Source organism: Cydia pomonella, chromosome 1 (assembly GCF_033807575.1).
Source record: "Cydia pomonella isolate Wapato2018A chromosome 1, ilCydPomo1, whole genome shotgun sequence".
NCBI classification, from domain to species: domain Eukaryota; kingdom Metazoa; phylum Arthropoda; class Insecta; order Lepidoptera; family Tortricidae; genus Cydia; species Cydia pomonella.
Window position 1 is genome coordinate 5,030,774 of NC_084703.1, and position 19,615 is coordinate 5,050,388.

Genomic DNA, 19,615 nt, shown 5'->3' on the forward strand with positions numbered 1-19,615 from the left:
CTATAAGCATTAATCAATGTGTAAACAGGCGCCAATGTGAAGGCCAGGCATTACCCGTTTATTATTTTTTGCATTTTTCTAATATCTTCATTTTACCTTAAATTTTGATTTATGATTATGATTCACATTTGTATTTAATTGATCATATAATTTATATAAAGTTAAAAGTAATCCAATTTTATGTCCCTAACCATGACGTGTAATTACCTTTATCAATAAAAATATGAATATGAATATGACCCTACTTAGATTTCATATTGATTTCGGTACATCTCGCTCGCACTTTCATTCGTGATGAGGCAGGGAGTGAGATAAAATATGTACGAGCGTAATGCACGCGCGACTGGCATTATTAAGATATTATTTTGTCGTCACAATGTACCTTTGTTGAATCAAACATATATAACTATAATAAATAATACAGTCTATATTATATAATACATATTATATACAACAACTAACCTCTCACATCTTTCAGAATAAGTTCTAATAAGAACGCATTCTGTGACGTAGCAATCGATTGATTCTAGATTCTATCATATTTTTATATCAGAGTCCGCCTCCGACTCCGACTGCGTGAGGAATAGACATCACTTTTTAATTTAAATACTCGACCCGATGACAAGAAATGCAAAAATTCATAATTGAAATTGAACTAGGTTACACGAAGCTAAAAAGCAAAAATAGCGCTACGAGTACCTATGCAGGTCCGCGGTATAGATCGAAAATGAGCAATTTAACACACTAAATTGAACACAAACTGAATGTGGCAATGATGAAAACATACAAGACCTTAAAGATTCCAATTTTTTATTCTTGTTTATTTATTTTTACCTTTTTAAGTAAGTATATTTACACGCATATATATCTTACAAATATTCTCTTATCAATCTTATCAGTTAATATACTTTACTTTTCATTTCAGCTCACACCACACTAGAATTTGTTTTGTCCAAATTATAATACATATATGTAGTGTACACTCATACATAATAACATAACTCTAAGCCATTTAGTTTCCGACTAACAGCGAGTAACGGATAATATATCAAGGGTCTGCCTGAAAACCAGCGTTGTAGTAAATACACTGCAACATTATGGTGAGGTAAGCTCCTTTTTAACACAGATGAATATTTCTCTCTTATATATACAACTCAATTTCTTAGCTTTTAAGTCTAAATTTAAGGCTTATTTGTGTTAAATGTCACTGTCTGTTAACTCTGCCATTTCATGTGATGTTGAATAAGATTTTTCTATGTCTAAATAAAAAAACAAATAGATTATATTTAAGTAAACAATATTTCACCGTCGAAATCACAATTTTCTTGTTTTCCATACCTACTTGAAGACTGCTTCAACTTGATCGTGACGTCACGATCAATGGACACCATATAGACATTTGATCCTCAAAATTATCTAATTTTTGTACGGAGTTTTGTAGGTCTACTCTATTCACCAGTCTCTGTTTTATCCAAGCCCTAACCAAGATGCCAATCGTTTGCGCCGTAGCAAACGAAACGGTAATCTCTCTATCACTCTTACAAATTTGTGGGACAGAGTGATATTAGCGTATCGTTCGTTACAGAGCGAATTCCTGTCATCTTGGCTAGGTATTAAAATAAAATTTGAACTGTTACGGCAAAAATTAACGGTCTTTTAGTTAGTTATATTTAGGTATTAGAAGTGATTTGCCTATAACAGGCACAAACTGGCGTGTAAATATAGTCAGCCGCGATAATTGTGCTAAGAGACGCGTGCGCACACATTATTATAATATAGTTCTGTCAGGCGCACACGGGCCACTCTGAAATGTTTGTCGATAAAAGTGTATGTGGCGCTATGCCGTCTTTAATGTACAGTCAAGTGTAAAAATATGGATGTACACATCTTACTCAAAAATATGTCCCATAGCATCTTATTCCAGTGTAATAAGAGCGTAGTACCATATTTATGAGACGATTCTTTCGATACATATTTTTGCACTTGGCTATAACTAGTAACATACAAGCATAAATGTTGTATCTCACCTTTTTTTTTGTATATATATTTTAATACAGCCCGGCAGCTTGAACCAGGCGCGGATACAAGGGGGGGGCCATAGGGGCAATGGCCCCCCCCTAAAACCCTGGCTCTCACATTACTAAATTGAGTAACATTTTTTTTTACCTTATTTTCTGTGCAAAAATATATGATTTTCTCAAAATGGCCCCCCCCCAAAGCCAAATCTTGTATCCGCGCCTGGCTTGAACATGTTATGCTCGCTTAAAAGTCTTTACTTAGGTACGGTAACGTCGTTGATCGGGTCGCCACTTTCCTGAATGAAGGTTGAGGGAGGCGATGGCTGATATACGCGTCATACTCGTGAACGGGTGCTGTTTGTGGAGACCGGTCTGTTTAAGTTTACACGGGCTACATGTTATGTTATATAAGTATGTAACTTTACATTTGAGTGGCATTAACGTGAGACACTTCATTCGGTTCTTGTCTGATTTAATTTCTTGTCTTTTAATTATTTATATCAGAATTCATGTCTTGACCCTCTAAATCTCGAAGGATAATTTAATGTTTTTTTTTTTTTATATTTTATCTCTGACACTTACAGACTTATACATCTCTAAAGAATTTTAGTATTTGTTGGGTTTATTTTTTTATCATAGTTTTTTTGTGTAAATTGACATTTAGAAACAGTATACATCTCTAATAAAGTATATATTATTTCATCGATTCCTTATTTGGTAATTGTATTTTGTAATTTTTATTGTTTGTAAAAATTGACATGTAAAAGTGTTGCTGTGGCCTATTTGCTGAATAAATATTTGATATTTGTAGTCTAGCGTAGTATTGCAAGCCATTTCCGTCAGTAAAAAAGGGCAGCAAATTTATATAATTTAGGCGCGAAGGGTTGTCTTCCTATAGAAAATTTGAATTTCGCGCCGTTTTCTACTGACAAAGTGGGTTTGCCACATTGAATTATTATTACTACGCATAGAACAGGCACAGACGACCAGTATTTTGCGCCATGAGTACTTGTTGTTCTGAAAGCAAACAATAGAAGCGGAGCTTGAATCTCGCGACCTAAACGCGTAAGCGCCATGAATTTTACGGCGCTTACCACGTTTTGGTCGCGTGGTACAGATTGCGATTGCGAGTTTTACGGCGCTTACCACGTTTTGGTCGCGTGGTACAGATTGCGATTGCGAGTTTTACGGCGCTTACCACGTTTTGGTCGCGTGGTACAGATTGCGATTGCGAGTTTTACGGCGCTTACCACGTTTTGGTCGCGTGGTACAGATTGCGATTGCGAGTTTTACGGCGCTTACCACGTTTTGGTCGCGTGGTACAGATTGCGATTGCGAGAATTTCATTGGTTGGCATGGCTTCTCTATAGTAATAATAAGTATAATAACTCTATCGTTTGCCAGAGTAATATGCAAATTATATAACAATCTCTTTTAAGTGTTATCTACAAATTGATTGAAGTGTTGGTCTACTTTAAATCTGCATATAATATATTAACTTACCTACCATAATCTAAAAAAAAATAAGTTAAATTTCGAATTTTCGTGCATAACATGGACCAAAGTAGGTACATTGTAGGGTAATCTATTTTTACTACTCGTCCCCAACTTCGCCCATATTTTTTTACAATTATTATATAATATAATATTTTACTTATTCAAAATCCTAAATATTCAGTGATTGAACGCCCATGATAACACTTTTAGTAGAATTATGATTTCATGCTAGTTAAAGCTAAGCTATGTACCTTTTAGTACAACATATAATAGTACAGTATATATAGTTCGTGTCATCCACGATGACGCGCAGATTTGTCGAATCTAACCTTTAGTAACAATACGATTTGCGTCTTTGTGAATGACACGATCTATAATTTTGGCAACCCTTATTTTCAATGAACTGCATTATTGATATGATGACGTGGTTTGACCATAACAGATATGATGACGTGGTTTGACCAGTGTACAGTCACTATCAGATATATCGGAGTGGCCGAAGTGATCAAAAACATCTGAACACGCACTCTATCGCTTTAACAACAGAGGCGTATTTAGATATTTGTGAGCGACTCGGCCGCTCCGACATATCTGATGGCAACTCTACGTGTTGCCTAATTCAGAATGGCCCACGCGCGTGTCGCTTTTGCGGAAGCTATCTTAGTCGCTTATTGTCACCAACGTGACGTCACATCATGAAAACATGACGTTATAAGTATTGACCAATAAGCCGAAATAATGCATAGTCTTTAGGTTTAAACCACTGAACCTATTCTAACGAAAGAAATATTATAGGATTTTATTACACACATTGAATAAGTCCCACAGTAAGCTCAATAAAGCTCGTGTTGTGGGCACTTAGACTACGATATATATAATATATAAATACTAAAATATACAGTAACAAATATCCGTCTCACACACAAAAAATGTCCTTACCAGGATTTGAACCCGTGACCATCGGCTTTATAGACAGGGTCACTAGTAGGCCAGACAGGTCGTCACTGACAACCGCCGGGATGCCTGCCGAGCATCCCTGCCGAGCGTAACCATTTAAAATTGCATTCCTGACGATTGAATATCACACCAAACTCCACACATATAAGAAAATACACGTTTTTATTATTACTGTATTAATAATTAATTTGAAGACTGTCAGCGATTGCATTAGGAAGGGTGAATAAAGAGAAAAATCGTGTCAGGGAAAGTGGTGTTATAATATACCTTGTGCAGGATTGGGTGAGATTAACTAATTTACCCCCTGAGTTAAGCACAATATTTTTAGAGAATGGTCCTGGGTTCAAATTCTGGTAAGGGCATTTACTTTGTTCCTCAGTCATGGGTGCTTTCTATGTATTTAAGTATATATGACATATATAGCGTCATCTAAAGTACCCACAACACAAGCCATATTGGGGCTTATACAATTAGTGTAATAATATTTAATTATTATTTATTTATTTTCCTGTCATAAACGGGAATCGAAGTTTGTGACACAATTTTGATATTTTTGAGGCGATATGTTTTAGACCCCAACTACGATAACTCTGCACAGGCATTGCAATGACAAAATGTGGTGTTTTCCTTATGAATAACAAATGTTTGCTACAAAAACTAGTACCAGACATATGTTTCATTGATATTCATGCTAAGTTTCTTGTAATTTAAGCCATTAAGGTATTATTACTATAAAGAAGCCATACCAAACAATGAAATCGTTGGAATCGCAACCTGCACCACGCGACCAAAACGTTGTAAGCGCCGTAAGATTCATGGCGCTTACGCGTTTAGGTCGCGAGATTCACGCTGCGCTTCTATGGTTTTTTGTCAAAACAACAACAACAACTCTACACGTAGTTTAATGAATTTAAGCATGTTCTTTTAAAATGAAATCGTAAATTCGGTAGTATGGGATCGGCTTTTAGCGGCGGGTACGTATAAATCAAATAAATATTATAGGACATTATTACACAAATTGACTAAGCCCCACAGTAAGCTCAATAAGGCTTGTGTTGAGGGTACTTAGATAACGATATATATAATATATGAATTTATATAAATACTTAAATAATGAACACCCATGAACAAATATCCATGCTCATCACACGAATAAATGCCTTTACCAGGATTTGAACCCGGGACCATCGGCTTCGTAGGTCACCCTCTAGGCCAGACCGGTCGTCAAACGTATGACTCTAAACAGACAAGAATAACATGCTTTCAAGGGTTTACAAAAATTATTCTCGGTGACTCTTATCTTAAATGAACTCTAGACACCTATATTCCATTCCAGATAACATTAGACACTAACTAGATGATCATAGAAGCAGAGATTCAAAGTGATTTCCGTGAAATTGTAAGGCAAACAACTTAAATTTCGATAAAACATGAACAAATGCAAAAGCAGATGTTTGACAGTCACGGTAGTGGAACCTACCGGCCTAGCCAATGTGACAATCGCTGTCGTTTCGACAGCGAAACGCTTTGTGTCTCTCTATCACTTTTCCATATCAGAGGGCTTACCGCGAACCACGTTCGACGTGTTGCCTCCCTGTCATACTTACGTACGAATTCACAAGTGCGATAGAGAGGTAACACGTCGAACGTGGTTCGCGTTAGGCCCTCAGTGCGACAGTGACAGTTGCGTTTCGATCGCTACGGAGGATAAGCGTCAGGCCATGTTGGCTACGTGGCCTAACATCAAACGTTGTGGACCTCTTTGTAAACTACAATTAGGAATAATTGCCAAATTATGATGTGAAAGTCGCTGAAGGGCGTTTTCAAAAATATATATTAAAAACATGATTCTTATTATTCTGGATATTATTGGGCTCATTCTACTCAGAATCGACAGATGTCTCAAAATGTCCGTTCCATTACGTCACGTTTTGGTTACGTTAGTGTGAAAAACTTTTTGTGCGTGACGTAGTGGAAACTAAATTATTTTTATACAAATTTATGAGACAATTTTTTAGCATCAGGATTGAATATGCTAAAGATTCTGAATTGAAAGAACCTAAAAATGCCAGGATCTGTGAGAATCAGGAATTCAATATTTTTTGAAATAAGTGAAAAAAATTTTTTCGAATGTCCTAAAAATTGCACTATAAAGAACCGTTTTTCTTTCTGTCACATATAGTATACTTAGTGCAAATAAATTTATAGATGCAGAGTGCGGAGTCATTGCCCTGTCGAACTGGGCTCGGGCTATTTACTTCATATATAACTTATTTGTTCGGATCCGGTTAGCCTTACATACCACATGCTAGAATTCCTAGTTCACAGTTACGAAGCAGAATAACAACAAGGGCTAGAAGTCTCGTCTTGTTTTTGGAATTTATTTGTTCGGACTTATTTTTGATACGACCACATATTTAAAGGGTAGTTAGTTTAGGCTTTAATCAGCACACTTTCGTAGGTTTTATAAAAAATAGACGACTTTTATTTTTGCATATAAAAATAATTTAGCAAGCAATGTATCACTACACACCTACTTTATTTTATTTAACTCAAAACCTCGCATTATTGACGCGACTTCACAACTGCCACATTACAAGTGATCATGATGTACCAAATACAATGCCGCTCAGAAAATTAAAAAATATAATTATGCTGTTATGATTAAGAGTAAATTATTTTTATCTTTCATAACCATTTCAGAATACCTCTAAAGCCTACGTCTCGTTTAAGTTTGTGGGTATATCAAAAATACACGCAGTATACCACATGCGGAAGCGGGAAGCGGTGATGGCCGAGTGGATATGACGTCCGACTTTCAAACTGGAGGTGGCGGGTTCAAATCCTGGCTCGTACCAATGAGGTTTTTCGGAACTTATGTACTAAATATCATTTGATATTTACGACTAGCTTTTCGGTGAAGGAAAACATCGTGAGGAAACCTGCATACATCTGCGAAGAAATTCAAAGGTGTATGTGAAGTCCTCAATCCGCATTGGGCTAGCGTGGGGACTATAGCCTAAGCCCTCTCGCACATGGGAGGAGGCCTGTGCCCAGCAGTGGGACGTATATAGGCTGAATTATATATAATTATTATATACCACATGCTAGAGGTCCCAGTTCACAGTGTCAAACCAGTATAAATAACAAGGAGCCTCAGATTTAACAACTCATTAGGTATTTAATCTTATTATGATATGACCTTGAAGATCGCTCGCACTGATTGGTGCATGCGAAATGAAGTGAAAGTGAAAGTCGTACTCGCTGACAAGCAACAGACGGATGGCCGAACAGCGTAAGGGTAGTAGTAGGGTTTCATTTGCACGTCTTTTACAAAATGATATATCTACTTAATAATTTAAAAAAGTAATAATTCAACTGAAACAAAACATATTATCTTTAAAATATTTTCCATTGTCTCGGATTCACAAAAGCAAAGCTTTGATAAAATTATCAACAAAGTGCACATTCGAAAAAGTAGGTAATGTATAATTGGGCCACCTGTATTTTTGTACAAATGAAAGTGACTCAAAAATACTCTGACTGTACATTTTTTCTTTTTTTTGGCATTAGAAAAAAGGTAAACAATCTTGACGTGTATTTAAGATTCAAAAGCGCTTTTTTAAAAATAGCATGTACCTAATTGTTACATATTTTATGTTTACTTAACTTTTATGTTTCATTCATTAATAATAAAACATTTTAACAAAAAATAATACCGACTTCAAATATTACCAAAAGCGCCATACTATACCTATAACATTTGAAGAGTTCCCTCGATTTCTCCAAGATCCCACCATCAGACCCCGACTTGGTGCCAAAGGGACAATCTCGGGGTTATACCCGTTCAATTAAAAAAAAAATTGAAAATCGGTTCACAATTCTCGGAGATATTGAGTAACATACATACAAAAAAAAATCAGTCGAATTCAGAACGTCCTTTTTTGAAGTCGGTTTAAAAACACATCGAGGTTGGTTTCTCCTTTAATACTGCTAAATAACCAAGTACCTATAAACGAGAACATATTCATTGGGGCTCGCACTCGTATATTGTCGTACTGTTTTCTAGGCGCGACTAGAACGCCTTGACACGCCGCACTCTAGGCGTATGTCAACATTAAATACGAATGTAATTGGTTCGATCTAGAATCTAGATGCATTTCTAATACTTTACGAGCACAATATCGATAGTGCTTAGATCATACTTTGATCTGGACCATTCCACTTTTCGTTGCCTTTATATTTTCACACCTAGGCGTAAAATAGTACATTACGATACAAGTGCGAAAAATAGGAAATTCGAAACGAGTGGCGATAAATTAAAACACGACCGAAGGGAGTGTTTTAAATCGACACGAGTTGCGAATTACCTATTCGCACATGTATCGTACAACGTTTTACAGTACATATGGCCCTTTAAATGTTCGTCACAGTAACATAATATGCTACTTCTCGCACTAGTGCTATAAAGTAGCCCCATATGTACTGTAAAAAATATTTTTAAATAATAAATAATTTCACCTTTACAAATATATATATTTAATATATATTTTTTTCAGTGCATTCTTCAATTGTCTATGTAATGATGATACGGAACTCTACAACTATTATAGGCACTCCTATACAGCGACGGAATATAGCTATAGAGGCGAAGCATTCAGTACATTTTTGAATTTGGAAAATGTATTTTGGCCATAGATATACTATATTTTCTATAGATAAACCATACGCGAACGCGTGCGCCTGTGAGAGACAGAATATACTCAATGCCACAACATTCAAAAACGGATTGACATTCCTGATAACATAAAAAAAAAATACGTAATTTGGTTGGATTCATTGTTACCCGACATAAAAACGGTGGGCAACAAAAAACGTCTACATCACTTTGGAATTTGAAGAAGTAGGCAGCAAGGAAAAGTGAGAATATTAAAAGGATAAACAATAATAGCGCTTTCTCTGCTACTCTGGAAGTTGCGTAAGACCATCCTGATTGATCATTAATAATGATTTATTATCCTCCAACCCTCATGTAAGATCCAGAGTTAGACTATATTCATGATTTTGACATAATATATGACTTACATATATCACTGACTGCTATCTTAGAATAATTACCCAAAACACGAAGTTTCCTTTATTAAAAAAGATCTAAAAAAATAGTATACTTATGTCAAACCTCTTGCACGGCATTCCAATATACTCATACTCATACTCATAGTTTAATGATAATGTAAATTACAGGTCAGGCTTACATGACTAGTATAAATTACAGGTAGATAATTATACAACATTCATAAATTTCAGAAATAAATTCAATTAACAAGTTGATTATTACGACATTATTATTATTATTTATTTAACTACAATATTTTGACGTCAAGTATTCCTCGACACTATGTCGTTGTCAACACGCGCGCTGTTCAGTTGAATCGCTCGCAGAAACAATAGGGAATATTACGCGAAACTCTGCGTAGGGGACGCCACTTCCACAATCCATCGCAATCTGAGGGTCTACCTTGAAACAAGAAAATCGAAATTTCCTTATCTAACCTCTTTATCACTCTTGCATATTCGAGCGATGAAGAGGCAGACAGCTAAATTTCGATTTCCACGCTTCCCGGTAGGCCCTTTGTAAACAAACCGCCTTGATGCATCAATAGTATATTATCTGCCAAAAACAGTATAAGTAAGGCACAGTATGTATAAGTTACTCTATGGTTTATGAAAAGTGCTAGTGCTGCACTCTGGCGGCAGAACATTGCAGTACTACTCCCTATTCCCGTGGTATCGATTTTGAACTCTAGTAAGAAGGTTATTATGCATGGTTTTCTCCGTGATCATATAACCGTCACTTTTTAACACCGCTGGATTAGAAGTGACGGATACCGTTTTATCACGCTGTCACGTAGACAAGAACGACATATATCCGTATACAGATTTCTATAGTTCGTTGCTCCTTTATGGATTAGAATTGTTTTTAAGGTTCCGTACCCAAAGGGTAAAACGAGACCCCATTACTAAGACTCCGCTGTCCGTCCGCCCGTCTATCTGTCCGTCTGTCACCAGGCTGTATCATGAACCGGGATAGTTAGACAGTTGAAATGTTTACAGATGATGTATTTCTGTTGCCGCTATAACAACAAATACTAAAAAGTACGGAACCCTCGGTGGGCGAGTCTGACTCGCACTTGCCCGGTTTGTTAGTAATTCATGGGTAATCGGCTCTCGGAAAGCTGATAAACCCATAACATAATGGCACCTATTAGGAAAGCGCTATGTTACTTAATTTTCAGCATACCTATACACGGTGCTCACGAGGAACCCGAAAGATTTTAACCACGTACTTCTGAGGCCAAAAGAAGGAAAAAATGTTATATGAGTTAATGTTATGGTAAAACTGGCACTGAAAATTTTTTTTTTTTGTTTTTTTTTTTTGTAAAAACTAGTTCTTCAAGAGTTACTTGTCACTTTTTGACATCTATCAATAAGGATATTCAGACTACGCCCCATAATGGCATCATCGCGATCAAAAAGGCGTTTTGCACTAAGTTACGATAGTATATAAGATGTTTTTTTTTACATTGGTATTAACTCTGAAACTAGGCGAAATCCAGAAAAGGTTATATGACATTTTAGTCTCTAAATGTGATCAGTAATACACTGTCAAAATCTTTCGGTTTCCTCATGTAATAGCACCGTGTATATACTCATCGATCTTTTAAGGTCAACAACTCGAAGTTGATATAGAGTTGCAGGCGTCCATAAGCTTCGGCGTCCGCTTGACTTTGGTATAATCGTGGTACAATATAGGTCAATATCAATGTTTCAGTTTTTTCACGCACGTAACTAACAATTCGCTAGAGACGTACCACAGATAACTTACCTTTTAGACACAGCATCTAATAAAACTCACGGTTACCACGCATTCACGCTCAGCGGTCGTAGCATAGTTGTATTTTTATATGTCATGTTTATATGTGTATGTCACTTTCTAACAAGTATGTAAGTGCGAATGCGGGCAACGCACTTGTAATCCTTCTGGTGTTGCAGAAGTCCATGGGCGAATGTAATTGCTTACCATCAAGCGATTCGTCTCCCCGTTTGCCTCCTAGGTATATCATAAAAAAAAGTGTGGAGTCTCACGCTGGTAGTCTCTGACACAGAGCCATAACATGCATTTAAAAAATTACAGTCAAGCTATCCTCATTATCTACGGTGCTATTGTTTTCGCATAACGAGCAGTGGTGATCTCATGGGATAAATATTCCATACAAACACGAAGTACTTTTACGTTCTTGAAAATTTAGGTCTGATTTTTCAAATATCAGGTAAAGTTATCTGTCAGATAATTTTCACACTCTCTGTTACTTCTTGCGTGTGAAAGAGAGGGAGCGTACTATATTTATCTGACATATAACTTCATCTGACATTTGAAAAATCACACCTAAAGCGAAATAAGCATAATCAGTCAAATGAATAAGGTTATAACGTTTTATCTTATTAAAGTCTAATTTTTCAAATATCAGATAAAGTTATCGGTCAGATAAATATGACACTCTCTTTTTCTTCTTGCATCTGAAAGAAAGGGAGCGTGCTGTATATATCTGACAGATAACTTTATCTAATATTTGAAAAATCAGATCTTAATCCACTTAAAATATCAGGTAAAGTTATCTGTCAGATAATTTTCACACTCTCTATTTCTTCTTGCATGTGAAAGAGAGGGAGCGTGCTATATTTATCTGACAGATAACTTCATCTGACATTTGTAAAATCACACCTAAAGCGAACTAAGCATAATCAAATTAAATTGGAACAGTTGAGCACCTAGCATCCATCGCCTCACAGAATCTCAAGCATTCATTATACACTGCCGCCCATCGCCAAGCAAATAGATCGCATTCAGGCGTCGATGCCAGGAGCGCATTGAGCAGTGAGAGGGCGCGGGAATAATATAATTGAATGGATTAAAAAGGTCTTAAACTTCCCTAAATAAGCATTTTGTATAGTCCACCTACCAGACATGTGATCTGTTGATGGTATCGAACCCTCAAGTGTGCGAGACCGACTTGCACTTGACCATTTTCACCTTCAACGGCATCGGAAATTTTTCAAAATTGTGATACTCCCCAGAAACTTCACACATTTTTGTATGTATGGATCGAAATATTCCATTTCCAACATGAAAGTTTCTTTTATTTCCTGTGGAGTTTACCTGAATTTCACCGAATTTTTCGGAAACATTCCGCCGCTTATACCTTCAACAACCATTAGGTAAGCGATAACTACAACACCCCTGTATTATGAGCGGACATGCGTATTATGACTCACTCGAAACTAAACATCACAAGTTTCATACTAATCCGCGTCGCTTACTACCTTTCGCGCGTGAACCATACTTTTGTCCTATTGTATGATAATAAAAGGACGTAAGGGCTAATTGAAGCTAATGACGCTTAGTACGTTTTGTTATGCGCTTTTGTCTAATTGGCCCGCATGCTATAATTATATTGATGCGAATGGCCTAACGGAAGGCTGTGTGTTGATGGGACTAATACGCGGTTTTAGGGTAGCTATGAAGGGGTTAGGGGAAAGGGGATTATGTTGCCAGCGTACAGGCGCTGATCATATTAAAGGGGCCAGATTAAAAAGTAAAGGGGGGACAGATTAAAAAATAAAGTAAAAAAGTAAAAAAAGTTCATTGCCAAAACTAGAAATCATCTTTCCTTAAACATTACAAATTATAAAAAAGAGAAAAATACTCTACTACACTACTACATAATTTAATTTAATTTCATATCGTTAAGGCAATGGGTACCAGTCTCAGCCTGTGCTAGATATGTGATATATATCCAGCGCTGATTTTCAGTCTGGTCCCTACTTTTTTTTCTCTATCGGTCGGCCCTGTTTAAAAGGGCTAGCAATATTACCAAGGGTTAGCAATATCCAAGATTGAATGTGTGTGCGACTATAGTGTTTGAGTGTGTGTGTATATGATTCCGAAGTATATATTCATACGAATGTTACATGTACTATGCTTAAGTATAAATGATTATTATAAATATTTTTAATTATTGTAGTTGGATATAATTGATGGATATAATTATTATGTTATCTTTCTATGTATTAAGTGTTTAATTGAGGGTGTGGTTTCCCTTTTGCAACTCGAAAAAGTGCGCTTTAGCCAGTTTCTTGGACTTAGGTAATGGCATCGGACTCCTTAACAAATTTTCGTTGTTGCATATTTGACACCACTCTTGAAAAACTGATCTTATGTTTTGGGATAAGCAAGACGACCTTTTTTGTTCTCGCTAGCAACCTTGTACCGTAAACTATATCTGTACCTATAATTAAATGGCGACAGTACTAAAGAGTCAGTTAGTATTTCCCTAACTTTTTCTGATAAGTACATACTTTCTAAAACTATACAAGGTTGTAAGGCGATAGAATGCGTTCCGTATCATAGTATTAACGTGCTCCTCAAATCTTAGTTCATTATCCATGAGCAGACCAAGGTTTTTTGCGCAGGATACTTGCGGTACAGCCTGTAGTCCTACATATATCTCTGGTTTTTGTTAAATGATATTGTTTCTTTGCCATTTACTAACCAATATCATAAACTGCGATTTCGATGGATTAAGTACGAGGTTATTTTTCACAGACCATTCAGCTATAGTATTAAGGTCGTTGTTTATTCTGTCCATATCTGGCATAAGTTCTTGTGGTTTGAAGGAATGATAAGTCTGTGTATCATCTGCATAGAGGTGCACTTTACAGTACTTTAGCTCAGCTACTAAATCAGCCGTGTACACTATAAACAACAAAGGGCTTAATACTGATCCTTGTGGCGTTCCTCGACAAATTTTACGAATTTCCGATATAGCCATCTCTCCCTGCTCTAGTTGAAATTCTACGTACTGCTGTCTGCCTGTAAGGAACGAATGAAACCACTAACGCGCCGATTCCGCTACTCCATAATACGCCATTTTCGCGAGTAATAGTGACGGGTTAATGCAATGAAACGCGCGAGAAAAGTCCAACAATACAATAATCGATTCGAACCCTTACCTTCGTCCGAGGCTGCCACTATGTCATCACTTACTTTTGCAAGTGCTGTTGCTGTACCATGCTTACTGCGGAAGCCTGACTATATTCGCGGTAAGAGTTCATTTTCCTCCAAGTGTTTCTTTAGTTGTTCACATACCCAATTACCCAATTATCACATATACACTTACCAGTTCTATTGTTCAGAAAAATATTGTTTACTATAAAATGTATTGCTGGAATACCGTCATAGGGAAAGAACACTCATATTTCTATTCGTACGTCGGTTAGACATAAACAGGAAGGAATAGCTTCTCTCCTGCTCTACTGTGGAGTATGTGTACAAACGAAAGAGTTAGAAGCGACCAAAGAGCGTGCAGACAGACGGTCTTCCCTTATACACGATCTTCTTCACATTTACCTTATAATTATTCACCATAGTTATGCTCCTTCGTCTGACTTTTTAGTTTTTTGATTTTTGTAAGAATTAGGAGCGAAAAACAACTCTCATACAAATTCTTGTCATCGTACAATGCAATAATATGCTAACATGGAGCTGATCTAATGATGCAATCGGAAGCTAGCTATAAACAACATATCGAGTTTAGGCTCATTAGAAAAGTCCCAAGAAGTACTTAATGGACGTGGTACGAGTATCATCAAACAAGTGCAAGAATAAAAGTATGTATCTAAAATGAAATTTCTTACTTGTTTGTTCTTATTTCGGCTTGTCTAAGTAACAAAAATTTTCAATGTTATTTATTATGTATTAGCACTCACGATGCTGCGTACGCTATGTTTTGCGTCTAGACATCAAATAGTATACTTAGAGGGTAAAAACGTATATTTGAATACGTAACTCAATTGAAAAAGGGTTATCTATTAGCGAAATTTCTCACTTATCTACTTTTCAATGTATTTGCGATAGTCACGATACGATAAACCGAAACACGATAACGCAATCGTTGGATATTTGATATTATCGCATACTGCTCGAAGTACGTATTACGCGAATAGCACTTAATTATATATCCTTGGATTTCACGGGCTATAAATCCCGGTCTTTTTATAGGCTTGCGTGAGGATATAGATCCAACACGTAGAGCCCCTTGGAGAGCTTTAATGTCATGTAGAACGCCTGCTGGAACCCGTTCACAGGCGCAACAATAGACACCCATGAACAGGTTGCAGCAGGCATTGGGCCTATTGTAGAAAAAGTGAACAGTATAATTATTGGTCTATGAATTGAAGTTTGGGTGGACAATGAAATAATTATACCTATATATATTTTAAGCGCTGGTGGCCTAGCGGTAAGAGCGAGCGACTTGCAATCCGGAGGTCGCGGGTTCAAACCCCGGCTCGTACCAATGAGTTTTTGGGAACTTATGTACGAAATGTCATTTGATATTCACCAGTCCCTTTACGGTGAAGGAAAACATAGTGAGGAAACTGGGCTAATCCCTGAATTGAAAGGTCATCTGAGGCAGTCGCTTTCGTAAAAACTAGTGCCTACGCCAATTCTCGGGATTAGTTGCCAAGCGGACCCCAGCACAACACGAGGAAGAAGAAGATATACTCGTATATATATATATTTTTTGTTAGCCTATTGTGTCCCACTGCTGGGTAAAGGGTCCTTGTATAAAGGGTCCTTGTATAAAAATCTCATTCATATCTCATTCAATACCTATTCGCTATTTCCCAGGAGATGCCGCTTTTTTAGTATGCCTGTGTAACCCGTGCCAAATTTCATCAATAACCATAACTGATGAACGGAATCGCCTGGGAATATCCGAATAGGTATAGCCTCTATATGCCTAAATGCCTCCCTCTCTTTCTTCCACACGTCTTTATCTCTACGAGTATCTCTGTCTCTGTCTCTGTCTCTGTCTCTGTCTCTGTCTCTGTCTCTGTCTCTGTCTCTGTCTCTGTCTCTGTCTCTGTCTCTGTCTCTGTCTCTGTCTCTGTCTCTGTCTCTGTCTCTGTCTCTGTCTCTGTCTCTGTCTCTGTCTCTGTCACTGTCTCTCTCTCTGTCTGTCTCTGTCTCTGTCTCTATCTCTATCACTATCTCCATCTTTATCTTTATCTGCGGCGTCACGGCAGATCACGAACGAGATGGTGGCGCGATCTTGGTCTTTCGGAAAAATTGGCCTGATATTGCCACAGCCCGAGACTTTTTTGTATGAAATTCCATTTCGGGAGAAAACGTTTTCCACTGAGTAAATATTAACAAATCAGTTTGAGTCGAGCGCTTCAGTCCAATATATTCTAGAGGTAAGGGTTACGCTTAAAAAAAAGATATTGTTTTTTGCAAATCTGAAAGAAGTAAAACCTATTAAATATTGTTTTTCATTGTGTCAATAACATAATAAAAAAAGCGGCCAAGTGCGAGTCGGACTCGCACATGAAGGGTTCCGTACCATTTATGACGTATTAAAAAAAATCTACTTACTAGATCTTGTTCGACATTTTACCACTTTGGACACACATTTTAGCACCTTGGAAGTGTCTCGCGCAAACTATTCAGTTTAGAAAAAAATGATATTAGAAACCTCAATATCATTTTTGAAGACCTATCCGTAGATACCCCACACGTATGGTTTTACGAAAAAAAAAAAATTTAATTTTATGACATATTAAAAAAAAACTACTCACTAGATCTCGTTCAAACCAATTTTCGGTGGAAGTTTGCATCGTAATGTATATCATTTTTTTTTTAGATTTTTAATTCTGTTATTTTAGAAGTTACAGGGGGGGGGGACACACTTTTTTTCACTTTGAAAGGTTCTCTCGCGCAAACTATTCAGTTTAGAAAAAAATGATATTAGAAACCTCAATATCATTTTTGAAGACCTATTCATAGATACACCACACGTATGGGTTAGATGAAAAAAAAAAATTTTTTTTTTTATGACTTATTAAAAAAAACTACTTACTAGATCTCGTTCAAACCAATTTTCGGTGGAAGTTTATATGGCAATGTATATCATATATTTTTTTTAGATTTTTCATTCTGTTATTTTAGAAGTTAAGGGGGGGGGGGGTGGGGTGGGGGGGGGGGGGGACACACGTTTTACCACTTTGGAAGTGTCTCTCGCGCAAACTATTCATTTTAGAAAAAAATGGTATTATAAACCTCAATATCATTTTTGAAGACCTATCCATAGATACCCCACACGTATGGGTTTGATGAAAAAAGATTTTTTGAGTTTCAGTTCTAAGTATGGGGAACCCCCAAAATTTATTGTTTTTTTTCTATTTTTGTGTGAAAATCTTAATGCGGTTCATACTGTTCATAGAATACATCCACTTACTAAGTTTGAACAGTACAGCTCTTATAGTTTCGGAAAAAAGTGGCTGTGACAGAATCGGACAGACAGACGGACATGACGAATCTATAAGGGTTCCGTTTTTTGCCATTTGGCTACGGAACCCTAAAAATCATGGAGAAAGGAAATTATTTGGAAATGGAAAAACGTTTTCTGTTTTTGTATGGGTGATCAAGTCGTATACTTCCCTCTTATTACATAACGAATATACAATTTAAATAACAAATGAAATTAACGTATTAAATATTTTGATGTATAAACTCGTATTCAAATTAACACTTGTTCGTAAATTCTTGTTTACCGCCCTTAATACACAATGTACTATTTTAATCCTCAGTACAAATTATTCAAGTACAAATGTACTTCAATTGACACATAAGATTTTATCTTTTCGAATGTATTAAATGAATCATTTTGGTACTAATGAAATCAACTATCAAAAAAGTCAACTGCTTTAAATTTATGTTGGGTAGCGTTCACAAACATCTCTACAAGCCAACGCTCCAAAAATATATATACAACCTTATTGTCAGTGTCATAGAGGTATGTAAAGGTATTTTTGGAACGTTGGCTTTAAAGATGTTTGTGAACACGACTGTACAAATAAACGTGCAAAAATGACTCAGTTTTAATACTAATCTTAAAAGTGCAAATAAGATTGTGGCTGATATTTTAGCTCATTTGTTTGTGCATGATGCAACTGCTGATGACTGTACATTTTCTGAGAAACATTTTTTTAGTTTAAGATGATAGAGGACGACCGGTTCTCCATACAAACGTAGTACCCATTTTCCACCCTGGATATTGATATTACGGAAAATATTTTTTAAACAATTATAAGTACATTAATCGTAGTTTGAAGCGTTGGTAGCCTAGCGGTAAGAGAGTGCGACTTTCAGGTCGCGGGTTCAAACCCCGGTTCAAGCCAATGAGTTTTTCGGAACTTATGCACAATACATCATTTAATATTTACTAGTCGCTTTCCGGTGAAGGAAAACGTCGTGAGGATACCGGACTAATCCCAATAAAGCCTAGTTTCCCCTCTGGGTTGAAAGGTCAGATGGCAGTTGCTTTCCTAATAACCCAGTGCCTACGCCAATTCTTGTCAATGTCTTAACAAATACAGTTCAAAACCTTTACAAGTTGAAGCATCTGCAAAAACCTGATTTCAATATAATATTAATTTGAGATCATAACATTACCGCGAACAAGACTGTAGAGGAGAAGTGGCATGAAGAAGCCAGGGTTTGAAAGAGCCACTTCTTCCCTACCGTCGAGAGCGATTATATATCAATTATGCATATACTAACATTAGCCTTAAGAAAAAACTGTCAAAAACACAAATTGATCCAAGATGGTCGTAAATAAATGGATTTATTTTATTATTTATAAGAGTTAGAAGCGATAAACAAATTACATACACACATATTTATAAAAGCTCCTAATTATTCTATGAAACGTATATTTAGAGGTATAATGATAATATACAGAGAGAAAAATGGGGACTGCGTTTGTTTGAGAAAGCGGTAGTGAAGGTCCTCCTAAATAAAATGTATACAAGCGCAACGAAGTAACACTATTTTCTCACCCCGAATTTTTCACAGCTAATTTTCCATCCACAGGTAAGCGCGTACGCATGCCCTTCCGGTGCTGACGCTCAGTGGAGCCGCGACCTCCGCGCGCGACGGACGTACGTACGTGACAATCATGAGTTCGGGCAAGCGAAAACTGTCGTTCCTGGGATTCGCGCCTTCTCAGGTTAGTTACGTG

General features: G+C 36.7%; 1 protein-coding gene across 2 annotated transcripts in view; it reads left to right on the plus strand.

The window, feature by feature from the left end:
* The first annotated feature begins 18,906 nt into the window (after positions 1-18,906).
* LOC133520193 (anion exchange protein 3) overlaps positions 18,907-19,615 on the plus strand; it is a 140,383-nt gene continuing 139,674 nt past the window's right edge. For both annotated transcript variants that reach the window (XM_061854599.1, XM_061854660.1), the window contains exon 1: positions 18,907-19,603. In XM_061854599.1, coding sequence (XP_061710583.1) covers positions 19,553-19,603 — 51 coding nt within the window. In that variant the 5' untranslated portion in view covers positions 18,907-19,552. The remainder of the gene's footprint in view (positions 19,604-19,615) is intronic.